This window comes from Cygnus olor, chromosome 1, assembly GCF_009769625.2.
Source record: "Cygnus olor isolate bCygOlo1 chromosome 1, bCygOlo1.pri.v2, whole genome shotgun sequence".
In the NCBI taxonomy this organism is placed as follows: Eukaryota; Metazoa; Chordata; class Aves; order Anseriformes; family Anatidae; genus Cygnus; species Cygnus olor.
In genome coordinates, this window is record NC_049169.1 from 185,590,071 (window position 1) to 185,614,458 (window position 24,388).

A 24,388-nucleotide genomic window follows, 5' to 3' on the forward strand; every position below is an offset into this window, starting at 1 on the left:
AATGACTGGTTTTTCTTTTTTGCATTGTCTACCTACCCTCTTTTTAGTGTCTGTCACTGTGCAAGCCAGGCTGACTGAAAGCTAAACTCTCCCAGCTTCTGAAACTGAGTGGCCTTGTCCATGCTACCTGCTGGAAATAATGCCTGAGTCCTCCTCAAAGTGTGCCTAAAAGTGTGCTACTGCACAGGCCAGAGCTGGGCCAGAACTGGGTTAACGATTAAACAACATTGACCGTCTCCTACCACCACTTCAGCTCATTCTCTGTTCAGCTCACTAGTCTAGAAATAGCACAAGGAATCATAACAGACCCATAAATAACAAATAAAGATCCTTAAAGCCCTCTGCTCAGCTACTGTCCCACCCTGGAGGGGTGAGTGAAACCCAGAGCTCCTGTTTCCATGTGGAAGCTGCCCAAGGCTCTATGTTTTTCCTCCGGACATACCTAAGAATAGCTCGATCCTGACCTGTCAGAGGACTAGCTGTCCCTGTTCTCCTTAAGACTCTGGATTCAGACCTGCTAACTCCACGAATAATGACCTAACCACTTGGCTAGTTGACATGGCACAGAGGAGCTCTCAAGCCCTTCTGTTCTACATGCTCAACTTAACAACATATTTGTTGTATCAGAGAGAGAGCAGGGAAATGAATAAGATCCTAGATTAGGTGGTTAGATACACACCCATGTGAGAAGACAACTCCAACCAACTAGCAACTCATTAATATTTAACTCCTTAATATTACATCTCTATTCACTCTATTCTATCCCCATTTCCTCATTGTTATTTGATTAGCAGTGGAGATCAATAGCAGTAAATGACAAAAAAAAAAAAAAAAAAAAAAAAAAAGGGGTTGTGAATCCCAAATAAAGAGTCCTTTTCCAAAAGTTTAAAAAAAAAACAAAAAACCATAGACCATGTCTACAGTACCAAGTGTCTGAATGGATGTCATCATTTCAGCTGAAATCAGGAGCATGCTTTTGAAGCAAATCTCCTGACTGCCCCAACTTACCACACCTTGGTTCACATCACAGGATGGTCTCAGGATGCATGACCTGAGATCCTTTGGGGTACAATTAAGCCAAAGATGGGCTTCAGGAATGCACACAGTGTGGACACTTGGCCCTCAACACCAACTGTTTTTACTCAGTGGGTTTATTCCAATAGGGCTGTACTTACTTGGCAATGTCGACATTCAGGTATGCAGTTTTAATGGAACCAGTGCATGCACATAGTGTATCAGGCAGAGATACTGTCCAGATACAGGAAGCAGCAGAACCACATCTATGTGGCCTTGGGTTCACAAAGGACTCAGTATCCTTTCTTCTCAGTGCTATAACTCCAATGCCATTTGTTGCCCCATTACTGCTGGAGTGCATCAGGTAGGAACTAGTTCCTGAATCTCTACATGATAGTACTTTATTGCACAGGATAGACATGTCCTAAGTCTATGAGAGACACTGTATATGCCTTTGTCTTGGGTCTTCTCTGTTGTACAACTTAAGACTCTTTTGTGGATCTTTCTTAACTAAATTCCCTCAAGTACTGCATAGGGAACTTTGATAGTCACATTGGATATTTCAGATTCTAACAGGCAGAAGAGTTAGGTGCAGTAATTTTAATCATAATGATGCCACAGTCCCTTCTGCAGATCTAGTCCTCTGTCTTTGTTTTTTCTTCCTGTAAAAAGTTTAGCCAAATGTTGGAATTCACAGGTTAATATAATGACAACACTACTGCTGCTGTTGTTGTTGCAGTTATTTACAGTAACAGGAAAGAAAATCTATAAATTAAGATTGTTTCCAGCCAGCTGTTATTAAAAGGCAGATCTATGTATGTATGTTCAGGAATTTATAAATGGAAGAGAAATATGGGTAACAGTCATGAGGTTAAGAGCCTTTATAGATCTTCATCTGGCTTTACGCAAACTAGTAATACCATACATGCAACAGTTAGTAACTGTTTCACGTTCCATTACTGCCATTTTAGATGCAATGCCTCGTGTGTTTTCACCTTTTAAATTATTTGTAATAATTAGGTTTCTGGAATAACAGATGAAACAAATGTGGGACTCTTGCATCTTCATGAGTGCTGAGAATAAAACAAAAGCCATTTCTGCCTCTTGAATGCATGACAATGCCAATGTAACGCAATGGTTATGTAGTTTGAACAAATAGCTATAATAGCACTGTTTTTAAAACCAAAACAGCGAACTGTAGATGAGTAAATCAATTATTAAATTGTAGATTAATAAATTCAAGACAATTAAAGTGGAAATGGGAACCCCAGCAACTTATTGATGACTACTAGGATTAAAAGAATTCATTTTGCTACAACGAAATGGGAAATTAGAAAATAACTCTCATATGATGTCATGTATTTCTTTGACTGTGAAAAAAATGATAGGATAACAACTTAAATAATTTAGATTATATAAACTCAAACACTCAGTTGTCCTTAAAGTGATGTAAATTCAGATCATTGATTGACATCCAGAATTGTATTAATGTAATATTTATGCAAGGGCAAAACTGAGATGCAACATGAAAAGGTTTCAATTGTCCATTTAAAAATGTATTCTTTTACCCTTATGTTTTTTTCAGAGGAACTCTTAATGGATAGCATACACCTTTCCACATACATATTCTTAAGTTTTGTATATATGTATTCATACATCTAAGATATGGAAAGCAATTTTTAATAAATAATATAGTACATTTCCCTAAATCCATTGACAGTATAGTTCACACAGGGTTTGCACTTCCTCCCACCGAAGACAGCAGAAATTTTCCTACTGACTTCAAAGACAGCAGCACCAAGCTCACCAAATGCTATCTGCAGATATTACTGGTCTTCAAGAGCTGAAAAGAACAAACCCAGGAAGAGATCTGGAGTGTCATTTCGCAAATGCCAACATGAATGTTAAAGACCCAAATTAGATTGCAGCCTGGTTCTTTAACAAGTCTCTTTAGGCTATTTTGCATAATGATTTTGTCAAACACATATTAATACAACCTTAATCCTACCTTTCAAAGTTTCCATAATGAACTTCTTGAGATAGTAAATATATTTGGCATCATCTCTCTTGGTGCTACCAGAAACAAACCAGCTGTTTTCCACAATGAATACTGGGGGATTGTTATATTCACAGCTTATCCAGTAAAGGAGCTGCCTCAAGCTTATTGATTCCAACTGCTGGAATTTCATGTGAGAGTCCAAGAGCTGGAAACTCAGGGTAGCTCCAAAAGAAAGAGCAAAAAAGTCAGCTGTTCCCTTGATGTACTTCTTCTCATCTTCACTGAATTCAGGCAGCAGAGATGAGAGGTTACTCCTCATGCTGTCTGGATAGTCACCATCAATAAATATGGGCTTAGCAAACCAGCCGACCACAAAGTCAAGGGATTTTTGACATTCTTTTATATTTTTTTCAGTCATACTTTGAGGTTTTATCCAGTGGGAGCTAAGGGCAATTGACACTTTTCCTCTTTGAGCTGGACGAAAATGGTCATTGTAGAGATGCCAGACTTTAGCATGGGCCTGTTGAAAAGAAAGACTGTAATTAATGCACCTGAAGTTCCATTTTAAGTATCATAATTGGTCCCAAGTACCATCCACTGTCATACAGTGACCACATAGACATTGCATTTGAGGGTCCAGCCTTATTCATCCATCAGCAGTTTAAAACTCCTAAGTTAACTTTTCATTAATACAATATTAGTGAAAGACAAGAAATCTGTAGTTGTTTTGGTGAAATAGCATTGCAGTTTTCTATGAGATACAACTCCAGACTCCAAACACACTTTTGGTAGTTAGCTAGACATCATTACTAGCTTTTATTTTTAAGATTGGACATATTTCCAGTACTTACAAAAATGAAAATCCATTTAACTAAACATGTCTCAAAGGATGTTTTCATTATATGAATATCTCTTTATGTGTAGATACACAGATATATAAGGAAGGTCCATTCTTATAAGCTACTAAGATCTCTCAAACAATGTGAGACAAACAAAAACCCTGAACTTGTTTCTATTTGAAACAGAACATGCCATATAGGAAAACTACCAACCTGGACTTAGAAAAGGCTGGTGAAAAACAAGCTATCACTGCCCTTGAAAAACTATTCTAATAATTGAGTTTAACTTGTTTTATTAAATTTTGTTGTTTATCTCTAGCATCAGATTTCACTTGATTTTTGGTATAACTTTATCTGTTTCTGTGAGGAGATGTTTTCTACCAAATTTCTTTCCCGTGATCTTACAGAGTGGGTTGAAACATTCTCTTGATGTTCCCTTTGAAAGCTAAATAGATTAAGTTCCTGGAGCCTTTCATTATCTTCAGGCGTAGTTTCAAGCCCTCTAACCATTCTCACTGCTCTCCTCTGAATTGCTTCCAATTTGTCATCATCCATCTTAAACTGCAGAAGCAGGATTGGATATAATATGCCAGTGGTAGTCTTGCCAGCAGTAAAACCAGAGATAATTTAATATACTGTTTCTGCTTATGTGACCATAGCATTACACTACGAGCATATGCTCATCTAAAGTACCATGATATCTCCAGAGCCCTTCACCATCTAAAACATATTTTTCCTTGTACCTGGCTTATCAAATTTTGACTGCTCTATGAATAAACATCCCATCTTTATGTCATCTTCACATTAGTAGAAATTGTAATCCTTTTTTCTAGGTCATTGGTAAAAAGGTAAAAAATGAGAGATTTTTCGTTAGAATAAAATCTACCTGATAACTATTCCCAGTTTACATTTGCATTCTGAGACTTATCAGTTAGTGTTTGTTCATATAATTCTGTAATGACATGAACCTCCATTCTTGCCATACAAATTCACAGGTGTGCTGAATATATGACAGATTATTAATCAAAATGTCACAGGCATTTTTTCAGTCCTCCCTGAAATAAAAGCCATATAGAAAGCCAATCTTCCAATCCATGCAGCTGGTATGTTAGCAAATTTTGTCATTAATGTATTGATAGCTGTTGTTTACAGTTTCCTTTTCATACACTCTTACCATTCAAGCTTTCAGCTGCAATGATTTCCAGTTGCCAACCTTATTAGGAACATTAAACAATTAAGATTATTAATCATTTTTGACGTAGACACTGTCAATTACCCAGGAAAAATAATTAATTCTATCATTCTACTGTTCTTGCAGAATTTTAATTCTCACTGCTGGGAGAAAAGCAATTGGAAGTGAAGGACAATGAAAGGTAAGATCAATAATCAGGGCTCAGTTCAGTTGCCCCCCTACAATAAACTTGCTGCTTTTGAGTCACCGTAGGGTGTATAAAACATCTGTGCAAATTTGACATTGGCTGTAAAGGAAGCTGAACCTATGCCCTCTTAAAATGGTTACCAAAATGCAGATAATAACCTTGGAAACTCTAAATCACAGCACACACCTATGCACACATACCTGATTCAAGCTCTCAGGTGCAAACTTTAACCTACATGCTCAGTTATAATGCACCAACAGCTCAAATAAACATGATGCAGTCCCACCATTTGTCTATATTAAAACAACGAATTTTGATGCTAGTGAGAAACTAAATATAGCAACCACTTCAAAGTCTCATGACAAAAATGAGAGCTGACTGGCACAGACTTAATTTTATTTTACACTGAAGCGCCATTATGCTGATGACAGAACAAAAGACATTAGGCACCATGACCAAAACTCCATACAGCCAACACCTTAAATACGATTTTAAAAATACCATTGGGAACAAACGTGTCACTACTTGCAACTCTAAGAGATGTCTGGAGAAATATTACTGATGGCAGAATTTCAAACCATTATCCTTGGAACCTAATCTGAACTTCTCACAATGTGCCTCTGCATCCCTGCCTCTCCCTCTGGGTGTCATCGTCATAAACAAAGATGTCATGACGGGGGTAGCTTTTACGTTTTGGCTTTTTTTTTTTTTTTTTTTTGTCTAGTTGTGGCATAATGCGCTGCAGCGCAAATTCAGTGGGAATCCTGAGTACAGAGTCCAAAATCTAGCTTGACCTTCAGTTTGTGCAGCCATGTTGAGGTTACTGTTGTTACCAAAGATACTTGGGATTAATGCTACAGTAGAAATGTCTATACCCATACTACAAGTATCAGCTGGCTTTACAGGTATATCCTAGACATCAGATCCTAGTTCCTTTCAGATCACACGCACTTTTTGCCTTAATAAATGCCATACATTCTTCCTCTGTTGGACCTGACTTATCTCCAGGCTTCCTGTCTCATACATTAAGATACCCCCATGCACAGTCTCAGACACAAAATTTCATCAGCCATCTGCACTTGCAAGTATGCTGCCCACTCATGTAGCACCTCAAGGATTACGGAGGACTTTCCCCATAACTCCTGGCTCTCCCCACTCCTATCCATGGAGAGAGACCTTCCAACATTTTAGCATCCTCAATTCTACCATGAAGCAAGAAGGAAGGGAATCCCATGGGTTAGCCCTTTCCACAGATAAGGAGATCATTTACTATCTTGTAGCAATGAAAAAATATAAAGGGTAAAAATGTGAGATTATCTCATTAATATTTATTTTCTAAGCCAATCATCTATCTCTATAGAAAATGAGAAGACTGGTGTCTAAAATATGCCGGATGAGTCACTCTTTGGGAATCCATCTTTCTCCACTGATGACAGACAAAACCTACTATTTAGTTTAGACAGGACTTACGATCAACAGACAGCTGAAAGCAGCTGAGAAGCCCACTCAAGTGTCTGCCTCCTGTAGTGTACATGAAGTTAAAGTGGAATTACTCTAACTCCATAATAAACCAGCTAAGCATAGAATATAGTGTATTACAGTATCCAGGCTCGATGGACAAACATGAATGGAGTACTTCAAACATGCATAGAAATAAACCTGGAATAAGTAAGTGACAGAACAAAGTCTCTGTGGACATTTGGGAAAGGATGAATTTTCCTAAAATTAGGTGTCTGGTGCAGTTTTAGAGACTTCAGAATATTCCAGCCTTTAACTGCAGTTTCAGAAAACTGCGTCTCCCGTAAATCCTAAGCCGCAACTGCTAGACCCACAGAAATTCTTGGAATACTATAGGATGCGCTGAATGATAATTTGCATATACGCCTATCTTCAGGCAAATGAATCACACTGCTCAGGTGGATTCAGTTTGAGCTGAAGCCACCTTATGTTCTGCTGTCCACATGTAAGCTAGATGCCCAGGCTCCCACTGTAGACAATGGAGATCTTGGGCTCCACTCAGTTGCCTGAACAAAGACATCTAACTGCCACTCCAGAATGATGGTGGTTCCATGTAGATATCCTAAATAGTCTTGGAAATCTCACATGGCACTACCTATACTGAGCTAATCAAAATCACTCAAGCCAATCTACTTCGTGAAGTCAACCGAGTGATTCACTGGTGCAGTACAGCAGCCACACCACGGCACCCAGCAGGATCACTGCCTAGCTCCCAGTAACTGTAGTGATTGGGGGTGGGATTTAAATAGGTGCCCGGACTCTTTTGAGATGTCTTACCTGAACTTGAAGACCTTGCTTTTCCGGAGCAGCAACTGGAGGCCAGGCAGAATATCCTAGAGCAGTTCAAATAACACTACATGCCTTTGCTGAGACAACTGAAACCTCCTAGATGTCTATTAACTGTATTCACAGTTTAGTGTCCCAGATCATATGCAGAGAAAAGAAGCAGAAAACAGCCTATTATCAATTCCTTTATATTTATCTGAAATCTTACCTCCTCATCTCAGTGACTTTCCTATGACATACTTTGAGTTCACAGCTGACTAGGATTAAGACCATGGCAATCCACTCTTTAGTACTTTCACTGCCACATAGCATGTTGACTCCTTGTCCCTGTTTTTGCAGGCTGCTGAGGGCTCTTACATTGTTCCTTGTTAGCTCAGGCAGACGTGTGGTGCTGACAGATCACTTGGCTTGACTGGAAAACCTTACCAAAAAAGGCTGGTTGCAAACTGGCTCTAGGAAGAGCTGTGCAATCACCAATGTGTTTTGAGCAGAACTAACTGCTACAACTCGTGTCCTAGTTTCCAGGCTGCTGAATTTTGGTAGTCTTGTCATTATGACTTGCTTTCAGATAGTAGCACATATTGCTAGATATCAAACATTTGACTGACACCTTTTTGGGGGATACTACCTTACATTCTTCTGAATCTTTTGAGACTTGAGACAAGCTGGTATTGGGAAAGTTGCCCATTAATACAGGGACTCTGTGCATACTACTGTATATTCTTCAGGAAAACACGGTCGGGTAAGCTTTTAAACGCTTACTTTACCCTTAAAATGCTTACATCACTTAAAAAAATAAGTTATCCATCACCATGAAAATGGAAAAAAGTCTCAAGATGTAGATTGTACCTAGCTAAGCCCACCCATATTTCTGTATTTTGCTCACATTTCAGGGTCTGACATAGACTTGTTTTCAAGCTGATGCATTCTTCTTCCCACCACTCTTCTAGACAATATACCTATTTGAACCTATTTGAACCATGCTCTACCTATAGTCAACCTGCGAAACTCTACAATTGGTCATGTTTTATCAGCCTTAGAGTGATCCCAGTGTGAGTCGAAGTCAATAATGCCTGAGTCCAGCCCTGGTGAAGCATCAAACACATTTCCAAGGCAGAAAAGCCCCTTGCAATGTGTGGGCTAGTCTACATAGTCCAGTTTCCTGCAGTGATAATGGAAATAATTCAATACGGGCAAACAGTCTTCATAATCATCTGACATAGTCATATCCTACTCTATTTCAGGACGGAGCTACACAGCCCAAGAATCACCAGGCAAAGTCAGTTTAGTAATATACAGACAGCTTTGTTTGCCTGACTACTCTAAATTCCTGCCCAAGATCACTAAGACTTTCCTGAGGCTGGCACTGATACATAACATTCTGCAAGTTATCAGCACTTACATCTATCATGATGCATAACCTTCACAACAGCAAATCAAGAAGTATAATTGGGAACATCATGATTCAATCATGATTCAAAAATTTGTGTTCATTCCTCTAGAATAAGTTGTCTCAATTTTTACTTGTGTCTTCTGATCCAATAATAATACCATTCATTTCACAAATAAACTGCACAAATAACGTGCTCTCCATGTTCAGATGAACTATCTGTATTAACTCTCTATTTGCATGTTAATGAAGCTGAGTAGGAAAGTGTTACTGAAACTCATTTAGCAATACAAAGTGAAGAGTTAATTGGAAAAGATGTGCAAAGGATTTTTGATTACTAGAAACCACGACGATGTATCTCCAACAAAAATGTCATTATTCAGTCTTACATCAAAAGCCCTTCTGCAATGAGTATAATTATTGGAATGGCATGGGAAACTCTAGTGCATCATTAGTCAGAATGTGCCTAGTACCAAGAAAAAGAAAAATGCAATGACTTTTTTTCTCTGTATCATCAAAAGCAAGTATTTTAATCAAAAGCTACAACAAAGGATGTCATATTTCATGTCATGTTTCACCCTTAAATCCAAAGTCAAGTAGGCTTTACCCATACAGTCCTGGGCAAACATTCTTTTTCACAAGGAAGTGATAGTCTTAACACTGAGTAACAGATAAAGAAATTCAGAAATTGCTTAAGATTTTCCCCATATTCTGAAGGTGGCAAGACAAAATCGTCATGTATAAAGCACAAGATTTTGCTATAGATAATATGCTAGTCATGTAATAACTTTTTTCACCCTAATTTTTCATAAGTACAAATTTTTCTATGTTTCTTTTTAGAATCTGTTAGCCAACAGTGCCACACATGACTGATTCAACAAATTTGGTATTTATGATCAATCTCAACAACCTGAGACCAGAACATAAATATACATAGAATGCTGTGAACATTTTTCAGTTTATAAATGCTTAATGTACAGTTTGCTACAAATTTACCTTTAAGTGTTGATAACTGACATGAACTACATTCTTTTGTTCAGATTCCTTTCTTAGCGTTATTTAGTCACGTTTTTCCCACTGTGCTGGTCGCCGTAACATGCTGGTGCCTCACAAGCATGAACGAATTTATGCCTGCCATACATAAGGCAGGAAGCAATACTACTCCTATTTTAAGAATAGGGAGCAGAGATATTATGACATGCGTAGACAAAGAAAAATTAAACCAGGTACCTTAACTTCTACAGCAGTGTATTCACTCCAGAACAATGCCTCTGCTTGATATGATACTCAACTCTACAGAAAAAAAAAAAAAAAAAAAACACCAAAGATGGCATTAAATACTTGTCTGAGGACACAGCAGTTGAAACACCATTTCTTCCCATCACAAGCAAAACAGAGGAGCTTTGCTGGACTGATCAAACCTGCTCTGTAAATCCCGCTATCACCATCAGAGGCTGAGCAAGCTCAGCCATACACCTTTTGGGGGAAAATTCATCTCACCTAATTTTTGTCATCATCTGCATCCACGCAATTCGCACAAATGGTAAAGGGGAAAACTTCTAAGACACAATTCACTCAAGTAATTTTTAATCCCCATTTGAGAGTGAGATGAACAGCCCGCTTCTCCCTTCACTCATCACAGAGGTAGGCTGGCACCACCCGCTGGAGCCGACACTGTCTGAATAAACTGAAGCACCCAGCGACGAGTGAGCTGGGAAAGCAGCTATAAGTCCCATGAGACTTAACAGTCTCTGAAAATATAAAGGTCATCTGGAAAAGAATTAAGCAGCATCTGACTTTGAGAAGCAATGGGAGACAAGATAAAAATAGCTTTATTTCTGACAACAAATGCTTCTGAGACACTTGATGTGTTTAATCATTTTCCGGTACCTCTGACAGAAAAGATTAATTACGGAACTGCACAAAAATAGTTCAAGGAATGTTGTGACCCATGTGCATATTAAAGATATGAGAGTCTTAAGCAGAGTACAAAAAGAAGATAAAAGTACATAGCAGTTTGTGTGATTTAAAGCTAAGAGACAATCTTGCAGTACTGAAGGGAGCTAAATTAGTGCCTGATAAAAGACTTGACTCCGATTGGAATCTGGGACACAATACTCAGGCAGTATTTAGGGAAAGACCAAGATACAATCATTGCTATCAAAATTGTTTTGGGTGTCCTGAAGCTACATAAACATGCAAAAGCTCCAGAAATGAGACTGACATGCAAAGCCATCTACCAGAGCATGAACCTCTTGAGGACAAGGCCAGGTTGCAATGCTGCTGACATACTCACGTACACAAAATACCACCAAAAAAAGATGTGAGGAAAAAAGACATGGAGAACTAAGCTGTAATCCACCAAGGCAAGCACACAAAACAGCACATGCTGCTGTCAACAACACAAACCAGGATAAAAATACCATTTTGCAACAGTTGATAATCTTTGGAAATATATGCAGAACAAAAAGGATGTAAAAAGCACCATGAGTTTGGAGGGACCCCTAGCAGAAAAAAATGGAAAAGGTTGTGGAAACTGAACACATTATTACCTCAACAGCAAAAGGAACATTAAAGGATTTTAAGTCACATTCTGGTTGGAAAGAAAGTAATATGGTGCTACTAGTAAGCACAAAAACTAAGCATATAAAACTCAGATAAAATTGATATATGATATGTAAAAAATATGGATATAAAATACATAAAACTGACAAAATAATGCCCAGTCAGAGCACTGAGATTAAGTGGATGCCAAAAAGCAAGTGGAAACAAGAGAATTGGTAATGGTACTGGCTAGGAGAAGGCATCATTCCAGGTTTAAACCTTTGGTCCCATCAAGGTTTGCACAAAGTAGCTGGAGAGGGAAACAAAGCAGCTGAGGAAGGAGTGGAGGACCTCCTGCAGGAAACTCTCCAACTACAGAGCAGACTTCAGAAGCTGAAAGCTCCAGAACTCAGAACTCTCCCCTGTGCTATGGCAGAAGCTAAAAAAGAAGACAGATAAACCTATTGCTCTGCAAGTCATACAGTGAGGGGGGCAACCACAGTCACATATACACTCTTAATGACATTAGTTGAAAAAAAAAAAAAAAAAACTACTTTTTGGTAATATGCAGACTAGAAGAACTAAATGAATATATAAAAGGCAAAAATTTTCAATACCTCTATGGGGAGAAATTCTGGAAGAGGTGACTAATACGCCCATCTGTGCATATTCACCCCCTCAAAATACCATTTGGAAATGCTCATTGTACACACTGCTGAATTATGTATTCCCAAATGTATTTCTGATGGTTCAATGGGTACACAGACAGTAGTCTGATCTAGGGTAAAAATTGCAGAAGCGCATGAAGAGAATTGCTTTGAAGAGTCTCAGGGAAGTTGGCAAAAGCTAAACAAACAAAAAGGGCAATTCTGTGTAATTAAAACTGTGTGTTAGGAAGAAGAAAATACATTAACAAGACACAGAGGTAAAAACAAACAGGACTAAAGCCCATCATCAGTACATGTCCTAGACAGACAAGAAAATCACAAAATGGTATTTCTGCTTGTTGGGCTTAATCTAACTGTGTGAACCAACAACCCAGATTAGAAAAATGTTGAAGACAATCTATAATTTTGTGTGGAAATGATAGAAAAAAGAACCCAGATTACTCATTACCCTAAAGAACCCAGATTACTCATTACCCTTATCCCTGCATTTAAAGCACCCTGAGCAGAAGCACTATGCTCTGGTGTGAATGATTAACTTAAAATCTTATCCTGGGCATGGTAGTGGATTCAAAATAAATTGGCCCTACCAAAGTATGTAACTGCTCCTGGAGATGCACTGAAACATTTTCTATGCAACTCAATGCTAAGAGTTTCCCAGGAAGACAGCAGGAAATCTTTGTCATGCCATTTTCACATGAGCATCAACTGATATTGGATTTGACAAATCAATGTTTGTAGAGTTGGGAAGGGCTGACAGGCAGAAATTATTCCTGAGGTACATTCATGTGCTGCCCTAAAAGCTCCAGACCTTCTTAAGCCACTTAGAGATGAATGGGTAGGTGATTTTCCCCAGCTTTGGTCCCAAAAGAAATTAGATTGCAGGAGTATTCATGCCAAAGTGGTTATGGATCCTGACCATCAGCCACAGAGGAAGTAAAAATATCCTCAAACCACAGAGCCACAGAGAAAATCTTATTGGAGTGAGGAGTAATTTCACAAAGATTGTGCATTATTAAGGCTCCGATCTGGCCTACCAAAAAGCAGACAACAGAAATTACTGGTTTACTGTTTTTGAGCAATTTTTTTTTTTTTTGAGTGTAAACCACACCTGTTGTACCAAAAATGCTAGAAAGTAGAATAGCAGATTTAGCACACGCTGTCTTTTTGATCTTGCTATCAGGGGAAGGCTGGAGAGAATTTCCCCCTACCATTCACAGGGCACCAGTACTGCTTCACATGCATCTACTGTCCAAGGATTTCACTATGATGCTTCAGCTATGTGCAATATCCATATCATCCAAACATAGGAAGAATTACAAGAGGCTGATCAAATCCAGATAATTTCATGAACAGCTGATGCATTAACATGCAGCCAGAGGTGAAAGAGTTAACTAAACAAGCATAAGCCATAACCTTGGGAGCACAGTCCTAAGTGGGTTGATGAACAGGCCAAGGGGTACAAGATGAGTAAAATATTTAGGAGTAGACTCATCACCTTACCACCAGTGAGCAAAGTTAATAGGAAGCTTCATGCTCTACAATTCTGCAGGAGCTCAGATCTCTTCTGAGTTTGTTTATTTTTTTTCTCTGGGATTTTATATCCATGTTTGCAGACATTATTAAGCCTTTATCCAAGTTATTAAAGAAGCTGCAGCAATGGGAATAGAGATCAGAACAAAATATGACCTCTTCAGCATTAAAAAAAGGCCAGCACAGGTAGTCACACTGGGAATGCTGATCCAGCATGGCTACATTATCTGCACTTCATAGAATCATAAAATCGTAGAATGATTAAGGTTGGAAAAGGCCTCCAAGATCGCCCTACTACCAATGTCACTCACTAAACCATGTCCCTAAGCACCACATCCAACCTTTCCTTGAACACCCAGAGACAGTGATGCCACCACCACCCTGGGCAACCTGTCCCAATACCTGACTGCTCTTTCCAAGAAGGAATGTCTCCTCATTTCCAACCTAAACCTCCCCTGGCACAACTTGAGGCCATTCCCTCTTGTTCTATTGCTAGTTATCTCTGAGAAGGCGCTGACTCTTCCAGCAAGGGCAGAGGCCTTGTCACCATAAAAACAAGAAAAGGCAGTCAGCTCACTCTGTATGAAAAGGAGCATGAGACGCTCCTAGGAGACTTAGCACTAATGTAATGGGATGATCCAGAAATCATTGAGTGGGTGAAAGGTGTAATTGCCAAACTCAGTATATTTAAGAATATGGATAGTGTGAGCTCAGCAGAAGAATGAGCTACAACAATACATGGTCCCCATGGTATACCATGGGGATCTCAACCAATTTGTTCATAAGAAAAGTCACTTCGACAAGGCTAGAACAACAGAAGGTAGTCTCCTCTGGGAGAAGACATGAAATAATGGATACAGAATTATTTAACGTGTATGCTATTAAATATTTCTAACACACAAGTTAGACCCCCTCTCCCTTCAGCACCCAAAGATAACAGCTCCATGGTTGTACACATAAATTAATAGCTATCAATCTCACAACAAAATAGTAACTGGGTACATCATCATGGGGTAATGACAATCAGAAGAAGGAGGCCACCACAGCAGTGGTAGTTTGATTGGATTCTACCCACCAAATGGCATCAGAAGGCATTTCTGGAGCCCAGGAAGAATGTGTTGTGGATAGCTTTTCCCGTTGCAAGTTCCTCTGAGAGAAACAACAGCCACTGGGCAGTACAGCAAAGAAGGAATTAGAAGACGTCTCCAGTGGGTAACAGGAAAGTGTTTGGCCCTATGCAGTTGGTACAGGATTTACAAATTTAGGCAATGTATGTACAACTGATGTCTTACAAGCTGTGGCAGATCATACACACCGCAGTAGCACTAAATGAACGAGGATCAAATAAATTAATGACAGTCACGAGGCAAGCAACATTGCTTAGTGACAGCAAAAACTTCAGGTTGTCAGACAGACAATGGCATGTAACACTGGTGTTTGCACAAAGGGTAAACCTGAGAATCATTAAGCATGGTCAAAACAACATTAGTGGATCAGAGCTCTGTGCTATAATACAAGCAAATTCAACCCAGAACAAAGGAGACTTACTTGAATTGTGATCTCTACAAAAATTCTTTTTTAAACTAAACATTTGGGTTGTTCATGTTCAAATCTAGCTTAGTCACTGATGACACGATAACCTGAGTTTACTCTGCTATAACCTTGGCGATTAGATTTAATCATTCTGAGATAAGAGCTGTGTGTCAGTGACAACGGGCTACAGAGTAGGACAGAAAGGTCCAACCAACCCTCGATACGGATGCACGAAGCAGGTCATCAGGATAAGCACTATATGTGTGATGGTACCAGTTTTCAATCTTCAGACAACTGTTTACATTATAATTTGACCAGATGTGAATACAGAATTATTCCTTCTTTTTCTAATCAATCTGAAACTGTTTTATGTGAGACCCAGCTGTGTTTGTATGCATGCCCAATACACAGCAATCAATATAAACTACCTCATTGTGTATAACCTGCCTGAAATGTTGTGGTTTGTGTGCATTTAACAGAACTGATTGAACGGTGTGATTTCAATTATACAGCACTTTTACAAGTTGCAAAAATCACTGAAACTGTACACAACATTAACTTTAATCCAGTAACTTTTGAAGTAGCTTTTGCGTGATTGTGCAGATAATAAAGCATTCTGTAACATCTGAAGTCCAGTCCATTGTAAAACAAGCCACAAAAGCAATGATTGCAGTGCGCTGCAAAAACAAACAAGTTACTCACGTAACAACTGCAACAGGGAAGGCAGAGTGTCATTCTTGATGGGAATCCCTCTTGTGTGGTCCCCTTCAGCTGCAGGAATTTTGAACTTGGTTCTACAGCCTGTGGCTGTAATTCTACCTATGTTTTTTTATACTTCATAATTTGTAAAACATGGAAGAATAATATTAAGTGCTGAGCAAGTATACCCTGGAAGAAAGAACCGTGGACTACTCTCAGACCTACACAGGTTATCACATGTATACACACCAGGCAAAAAAGAGCTAACAGGTCCAAGAAAACCCACTACTTGGTCCTGATCCACAGAAACCATAGGAGGATTCACAGCATCATCACTAGATTCAGGAATAATAGCTCACAGTTTGCAGACTAGTGAAAAAAAGGGATTACAGCCCAGTAACTGCAGTATTGCTATTGCTACTACCAACCTACAGAATCATGTAAATCAGCTCCAGATCCTGACACATAGCATTAGATGTCAGAAGCCTTAACGTCCACTTGTGACCTAAGATTCAGTTCCTTACACAGAGGCACCTGGCACCATTTAGGAAGTTCTGGACTATCAAAGCACAAACAGGTACACCACAAACCTGCAGTAATCTTGTGCTTTTTGGACTGGAGGCTGGGCAGAGGACAGCTGGAGGCTAGGCAGGATATGCTGGGTTTCTCAAATGGCACATGCTTGTCTATTTGTGCAACTTTATTATCCCTAGCAGTTTCTAAAGAGATAGCCTTGTGATCATAGGAATTTATGACTGAGGACATATGCTGTGGAAGAGTATATGTCATAGGACCTAAGCCAGACTTTTTCACCCTGCAAGTCTTGATGCCTCAGTTGTTTGCCTGTCTTTGCAACAATACATAAGGCTAAATGAAAAGTTGTAATTAATACACTGACTACTACTAGCCATAATTCTTCCTAATGTTATTGCTTCCACGATGTTTGGCTACAAAAGGAAGATCTGTGAAACTGGAAGAATTAAAACCGGTTACTCAGCAAAGGTACGCCTCATCAGCAGGGATACAGTGACTGGAGGAGGCAGACTTTGGTCAGGCACCTTCATTACATGAATCTGCACACTCCTCAGCAGCCACAGAGAAGATGAAGCACAGCTGTTCAAATCAGAACCCAGAAGAGAAGAGAAAAATTCCAGAGGAAGGAAAGACAGGAAAATCAGACTCAGTTGGGGCAAGAGAAGCTCTTGGGGTATACCATTTTTAAAGACTCAAGCAACAGAATTATGACTTCAGTAAGAGATGGAGGAACAAAATGGGACATTCAATTGCAGGTGGTGAAGGGAGGGCAGAATTTGAATTTTTGAATTTCTTCAGGAGCGAGGATAATTTATGTGTATTTACCCAAGTTCTTCTACAAGCTTTCGGCTATACTGCAGTCACAGATTAAACTGGATTCAATTTATATCTCCTCTGATTTGGGAAACGCATTTAGAACCTCATCCAAAGCCTGCTGAAACCATGAAAATACACTTTTGAGATATGAATAAGTCTCTTTATGTCTGTTTCTAAATGAGTGTTTAATGGCAGATATAAAATTGCTCTGCTACAGAGATGAGTGTTAACTCAAAAGTGTACAAATGAAAGTTTTCCTGCTTTATTCTTGCAGTCTGCAAACATAATAAAAACACCATTTAAGCTAAAAGGTGGAATCTTATATGACAGAAAACTGCAACAAATAAGAAGCATGTAAAAGAGTATGTAATTCTTACGTTATAAACATAATGTTCATATTGTTGATTATCTGTAGAAATTAAGCCAGGTTTCACCTGTTTGTACATAAAGAGTTTAACAAGTTTGGCTGACATAATATTGAATGTTTTAGCATAGTTGCTAGGAAGCTAAATGTTAGGAGAGGTGATGTAAAAATACCAGTTACAGTTGTTGTTTTTTTAAGTATATCCTATATTTTTATATGATGCAATATAGAATGGGGGGAAGGGTTGTCACATCAATGTACTACAATCTCAACCTTAGCGATCCACAACAGAAATCACAGTAAAAATTGACCTAAACAGTTTTCATGCAATCATTACAGAAAAGAAAAAAAAAAAAAAAAAAAAAAGGCATAAAGCAAAAGAGAAGGAGGATTGTTGTCAGGGCAATTATTTGGTCTAAGTCATAAAGAAAAGGCCACGTGTTGATTTAATACACATAGTTGCAAAAGCTAATTAACTACAACTCTTTTTTCAGCAGTCCTTGTTTCATCTTCTGTGCTCTCACCACCACAGTACTAGACACTACTATTTAAATATCACCTGCCTTAAAGGAGGGCAATTCAAAGTAGAGTTTGGAGAGATGCCTCGTTTCTAAGTAATTGACCAAAGAGCTCTACAGGTATAGCAAACCTTTCAACAGATTTCCATGAAGACATCCATCAAAACACTCTCTGAGCCACACAGGTGTCTGTAAACTAGCTAAGTGTCTGTCACAGTCCCACTCGAGACAACAGACATCTCAGCCTTAACTAGTGGAGAGCAGGAACAGCAAGAAACCCAGTGACCAAATTGTTTTTAAACACTCTCTTTTTTTTTTTTTTGACCTGTACGAGCTCATGCAAGCAGCCAGATGTCTTACATATATTCCAGGCTTGTTAGATAGAAAAGGAGATTAAGTGTATCCCTGTGCCTAATATAATTATAATATGTAGCTGGTTAATTTCCAGCCATAGTGCCTACATCTACTTTAGCAACAGAACACTAGAGCCAAATAATTGGTTCTGAGGACTCAATTATCTACAACACCGCATGGACCAGAATCTGATCAGCAGCTGGAGTACACTAAGTGTGCCCCTGAAACACAGTTTCCAGATTACCTTCATCCAAAAACAACCCAGTACAAGAACCCCAAAACCACTTCAGGCTACAAACCGCATTACAGCAAATGGAGACAATCGGGAGATTTAAGTTGCACACACACTCCTGTACAGACGCATGCTTAAACAGCCTAACACTACAAAAGCATGAAACCTTTTGTATTTTTCATCAAAATCCAATGCAAAAATAATCTTTCATTTTGAGAGACCTCAGTGTATAATGTAGTGACAGAGCTGTACAGCAATTTTTTTCCTAGAGAGAAAAATCATTAGCTACAGTTATGCCAACATGACCTTCAGTGAGCATGTCGTACAAAGGACAACGAAAAAGAAAATGGATTTAACAGAAGATACACTAAATCAGGATGATGCTTTAGACATTCAAAAATTCACAGATTGCACAGCTTACACGAAACCTTGGTTCAATCAATGATGTTACATGAAGGAGAGCAGCTCACACGTCAGTAACTAATTATTGCCACCAACTGAAAGCAAACTGTTGGTCTGAATCTGGGTCTGAAAAGCTTGAAAAGCCAGGTGTTTTGTGGAGATGAAGGAAGGAAGGCAGGGAGGGAGGAAGAAAGGAAGGAAGGAAACAGAAGAGATTTCCTGTTCCCTGCATTAACTGAATTCTGCTTTTCACTGGAAGCATTTTTACACTTGAATGTATGCTTGTGTTGAAGAGCTAAGATGCTCTGCAAGAAACATGCATACACATTTTTATTGTCTTACTGGGAGGAAAGAGCACCTTTGCAGAAATGAGCACTTTGAGGAAAAGTAAGGCTCCATCTCTGGCAATCAAAAACCACTTTGTTCATACCAGTGGATGCAAGAAAGCAGAGATGTTGGGAAGAAATACTGAAGAAAAAGTAGGGATTTTAATTACATACTCTGAAGAATAAAATAATTGAAGGATATCAGGATATGATTTATAATCAAATGCACTAGATGCTTTAGGTGCTTACTACAAATGAGCCACTGGTCACCTAGAATATGAAGACAATGGTTGGACTTTGATGATCTTAAAGGTCTTTTTCAACCTAAATGATTCAATGAACACAGGATGCTCTGCAGTCATACTACTCGCCCACCCAGGCCTGTACTCTTCTCCAACAGCAGCAGCAGGACACATGGTGCCATCTTAAGAGAGCAAGCGAACCCAGTCACCTTCTGAGATTTAGCCTCCTACTTCCCAGGCATCCACACTGTCCTGGTTGGAATGTCACAAGGTACATTCCTGCCTGCTAAAGGAATTTGGTATCTGCTTATGGGCCCACGCTTCACCTATTTCCTTACTCCCTTTTTGAGTTTGCTGGTATAACCTGTTCCCACAATACTTTCCACAAGTTCGTGATATGCTGTGTGAAAAGGACTGACCTGTTTGCTCCACGTTTCTTTTACTCTCCATGGAAAGAATCAGGAAATATCTGGATGCAATTTATCTTACCTTAATGTGCATGCTAAAATTGATCGGAAGTGCCATGCCCTAGAAGTATCTCCAAAGTATAAATGAGGCATAAGGTAACTAGCTCAGATGTAAATGTGTGCAATGCAACAGCTAAAGTCAAGTGAGACAAACCACACCCTGTAAGTCTTTAACTGGTCCTTTCCAATTTTAAGTATATAATTTAGCACACTTTAAGTAAATATACTTAATACATATATAAAGTAGAAGTTTATTACTAGTCTGAGAGTGCTGCCTAGATAATCCCTCCTGTCGGGATGACTGTTGCAGGAAAAAAAAATGGGAAAGAAAGCAGAGTCCTGATGTTGAAGCACAAGTCTGATTTACTGTAGACTAGGAGTTAGTCCTGGTAATTCTGTATCTCCCTAGGTTCCTGCATGATGATAGTTAATCAGTTGCTGCATGTTCACTGTGGATACAACAAAAGATTTCACATAAAAGTACAAAACATTCTGAGCAAGGCACTGGAAAAGTTTTGTTAAATGATACAATGTTCCAGAAGAATGTGATGAGTCATTTTACTGTGAAAGAAGAATTCTGACCTCTGAGAATTTTCACAGAAACACAAAAAATGCTTTACTGAAAAGTTATTACCACCTTTTTGATCCTGTGCCTACTATCTGCCAGGGTTTAGAAAATCAGGATTATAAAATTAAGAAGAACCTCAAGGGCACCTGGTTCACCCCCCCTGCTGCCATGGGCATAAATACGATACAAACCACCCACTCCTAACTCCATCCAGGTTCACTTTGACATCAGCTAGGTATTTTGTTCATACTATCCTCTCTGGAAGACTGTTGCAGAGTCAGACTTCACAAATGGTTACCCATTTTTTTTTCCAATTTTCATGTTAAATTTATTCTTGTTCAGTCTAAACACTTTGGTTCTTGCACCAAAACTGTCATTTGCCTTAGACAGTTATTTTCCTTCACTTGTTTCAACCACTGATCTATTTATAGAGAGCAAGTATATCCTCTCCCAGGGTTCTTGCTCAGGTAAATAAGCCATGTTCTGGTAAGATAATTCCTCATCTCTGCTGGAAACATCACCTGATACAGACTAGAAACAAATGTGTCTTTGTCACAGCTGGATTATATTGGCATCTTATGGTCATGCTGTGATCAGCAAGTTCTCATCTTACAGAAAATTTCTTATGAGTCTTTCTATTCATCTGTTTATTATCCTGGTGATCCTTTGCACTTGGCAGTGTTTCCTGAAGTTTAGCTCATGCTTTAATTAGTGCAATCCTCCTCTGTGCCAAAGCATGGGAGTTAAAAAACATTAAAAACTTCAGCTAGGAACTGCCCTTGGGCCTGATGCTTCTCCTTTCAGTGCCACCTATTGTGATATCCTCTTTAGCAATTTCTTAGTTATTGCTATAAATTCCCATCCTCCTGATCTCAACAGTAATTCTCCACATGGCACTATTTCAACTGTCTTACTGAAATACAGATTAGGTTTATCTTATTTTCTTTCTCTAGATAATCAGGTATCGCAGAAAGCTATCAGATATGTCTGGATTGACTTTGATACCGTAAGTTCACAGTGTTTTGGGTCCATTGCACCTGTAGTTATTTCCATTCATCCAAGCCTCATCCTCATTAACCTTCCTGTCTATGAAACCCAGTGCTCAACATGATCTTGACAGATTAGACAAAAAGCACTAATTGGTTTTGAAGTAGATTTTTTTTTTAATTCCCCTCTACCTGACGGCTGTATGTCTTTTCCTGTCCTACTTTTCCTTATGTGAAGAACCACAGGATAAGGCTACTCGACATCCATGAGATCTTGTGTGGAAAACCATGGCCATTTGCTTGTTCCAGCTATACAAGACCAAGCAAGTGCTGCTGACTGCCCTTGCAGGGGGAATTGTATCGCCATCCATCAGATGCTTCCCTGTGTCAGAAGACTCAGCTGAGTGCTCAGAAAAAAACAGAGGAGAGCATGAGATACTGGATTTCCCCACAGATCTGCAGCAGACACCAGATGCCTGAAATACGTGAGGCTTAGGCAAAACATGCATACAATCCAGATCATATGGCAGAGTTCACCATCCGAGAAGTCACAGGAGCACAAAGTACTTCAATCCAATTTTTGTACTGGCCCTCCAGTACTCCCCTCCTCTCTCATCCATCCCCCTTCCCCTCACCTTCATTAAACTAAGTGTAAAAGTCTGTCTACAAAAAATATATATATATATATATATATATGTTTGAGTTTCTCACCATGGATTGTTTATACCCCATAGACAGAGATGGGAAAATTAATCTTTTTTTATTATTATTATTATTCTTAGGATGAGACTCACCATGCTCACTTCTCTCCATTACCTGTAAAATAAAGTTATAATGGTGAGCTCAAACATCGGTGTCTCTGCTGAAAACCTCTAAAATTAGCTCAAATGTGATTGCTTTCCCCCGTGTCTGTTCCCCAGCCTGCAAGGGAGAGGTGTCTACCCAGCCATTGCCAGCCCTGACAGAGCACTACTGTATGACTCCCAAGCTCTTCACCCACCACTTCAAATACAGCAGCTCTATGCCAAAGTTTTGCAGGGAACTAAGTGCCGCTTAGCCAGTGTCTTCACTCGCTGTGGTGCAGAGCCAAAGTACACACAGCTACACCCCTGGTCAGCCCAGTGGACAGCTGGCTCCGAGCTGGAGAACAAGTCCCACATGCTCTTCCCTCTGGGATCACTGGGAATGCTGCCAAGCCACTTAAAGGGGAATATCTTTACACTAGACCACATTTTATAATGGTTATTGAAAAGCCAAGTATTGAAAAGCCAGGCAGATGCCAAACTGTGTCTCAGGGCTGATGCAGACACTGCTGGGAAGACAGCACTGGGATGCCAGCAAACTGTGGAATATAGGACCTATATTCCATGCTATGGCCTCACTCAAGCTAGCAAAATGCCCTGCTGCTGACACCTGTAGCTCAGGGTGGACATGAACCCACGAAGTTTACCACCGTTTTATCAGATCTTGGATAAATATAATCTGCTATTGATAATCTTTGCAGGTTGAGGATTGTCCCAGTTGCACCCAGTGCCAATACCAACAAACCCTTCATGCTATACACAAAAACGAACGTGGGGACTCTGCAGGCTCTAATCTCCATCCAACTCTTCTGTTAGCACCATGAAGTGGAGCTCAGGAGCTGCTGGCCAACCGACAGTGAAACACCATTTCTGTACTGGCTGTGTCCACCCTCGATTAGGCATACTGTTCTTCTAAGGTCAGTAATTAATCTTACCAGAAACATAACACGGGGAGCAAGAAAGCAGTGTCTTGTCACTCCTGTAGAAGAATAGCAGAATATAAGAACGACTGCAACTGGTCAAGCTGTCCAACCCATCTCATATCCTTTGACGTTCCAGAATAAGCTCCAGAAAAAAATGTGAAAGCCTCTCAGACAAATGTGGTGTGTTGTGTTCCACCCTTCAAGCATCATACTGATCTCTAAGTGGGAGACAATAATTTAAATTGCTATCTGTATTCATTACAAATCCTGTTTTTTAACTTTGCCTAATTATTGGTCTGTCACCTCTTTCAACAATGAGTTCCTGCACCTAATTGGCCATGACAAACTACTTCCTTATGTTAGCTTTTAAAGTTAGCCTTATGTTAGCCTTCCTTATGTTACCCTTCTCCATTCATTGATTGTTCCCATGAACACACGTAAGACATGAGTCCCTCACCTGTTTCTGAGCAAACATGAATTACGAGCTGTACTCAGTTCCTTCCTAGCCCACAGCTGGAACTTCTCTTGGGCTTTGAGTCTTGGATTCTTCTTTTTGCTATCTCCTGAAAACATTTCTTTAACTTTGTAAGTGACCCTGTTTAAGCATATGTCTTATTTAAACTGCAAAGTGTCATACTAATCTATCCTATCCTCCTCCTCCCACTATGCCACAGAAAGAAGGCCATCATTCAGTGGCTCGTCACAAGAAACACAAGTCAAGTACAGAAGGTTGGCTACAGAGAAGCTGAAGGAGGAGGTGGGGAGAGAACGCAGAGCTAGTGCTGAGACTGGACACCTGAACAGGACACAGCACCCAGGGAACTTACTCCTGACACTCCTCTGCTTGAAATCAAAGTCATTCTTCACTTATGTACTTTTACATGGTCTCTGCCATAAGAAATAGTGGAACACGAGAAAAGCCTCTCAAAACACAAGATCTAACTTCCCATAGTT

At 39.4% G+C, this 24,388-nt stretch overlaps 1 protein-coding gene across 1 annotated transcript in view; it reads right to left on the bottom strand.

Moving 5' to 3' along the window:
* KL (klotho) overlaps positions 1-24,388 on the bottom strand; it is a 49,298-nt gene that overhangs the window by 12,009 nt on the left and 12,901 nt on the right. Inside the window, exon 2 of the mRNA XM_040569577.1 lies at positions 3,023-3,533. Coding sequence (XP_040425511.1) covers positions 3,023-3,533 — 511 coding nt within the window. The remainder of the gene's footprint in view (positions 1-3,022; positions 3,534-24,388) is intronic.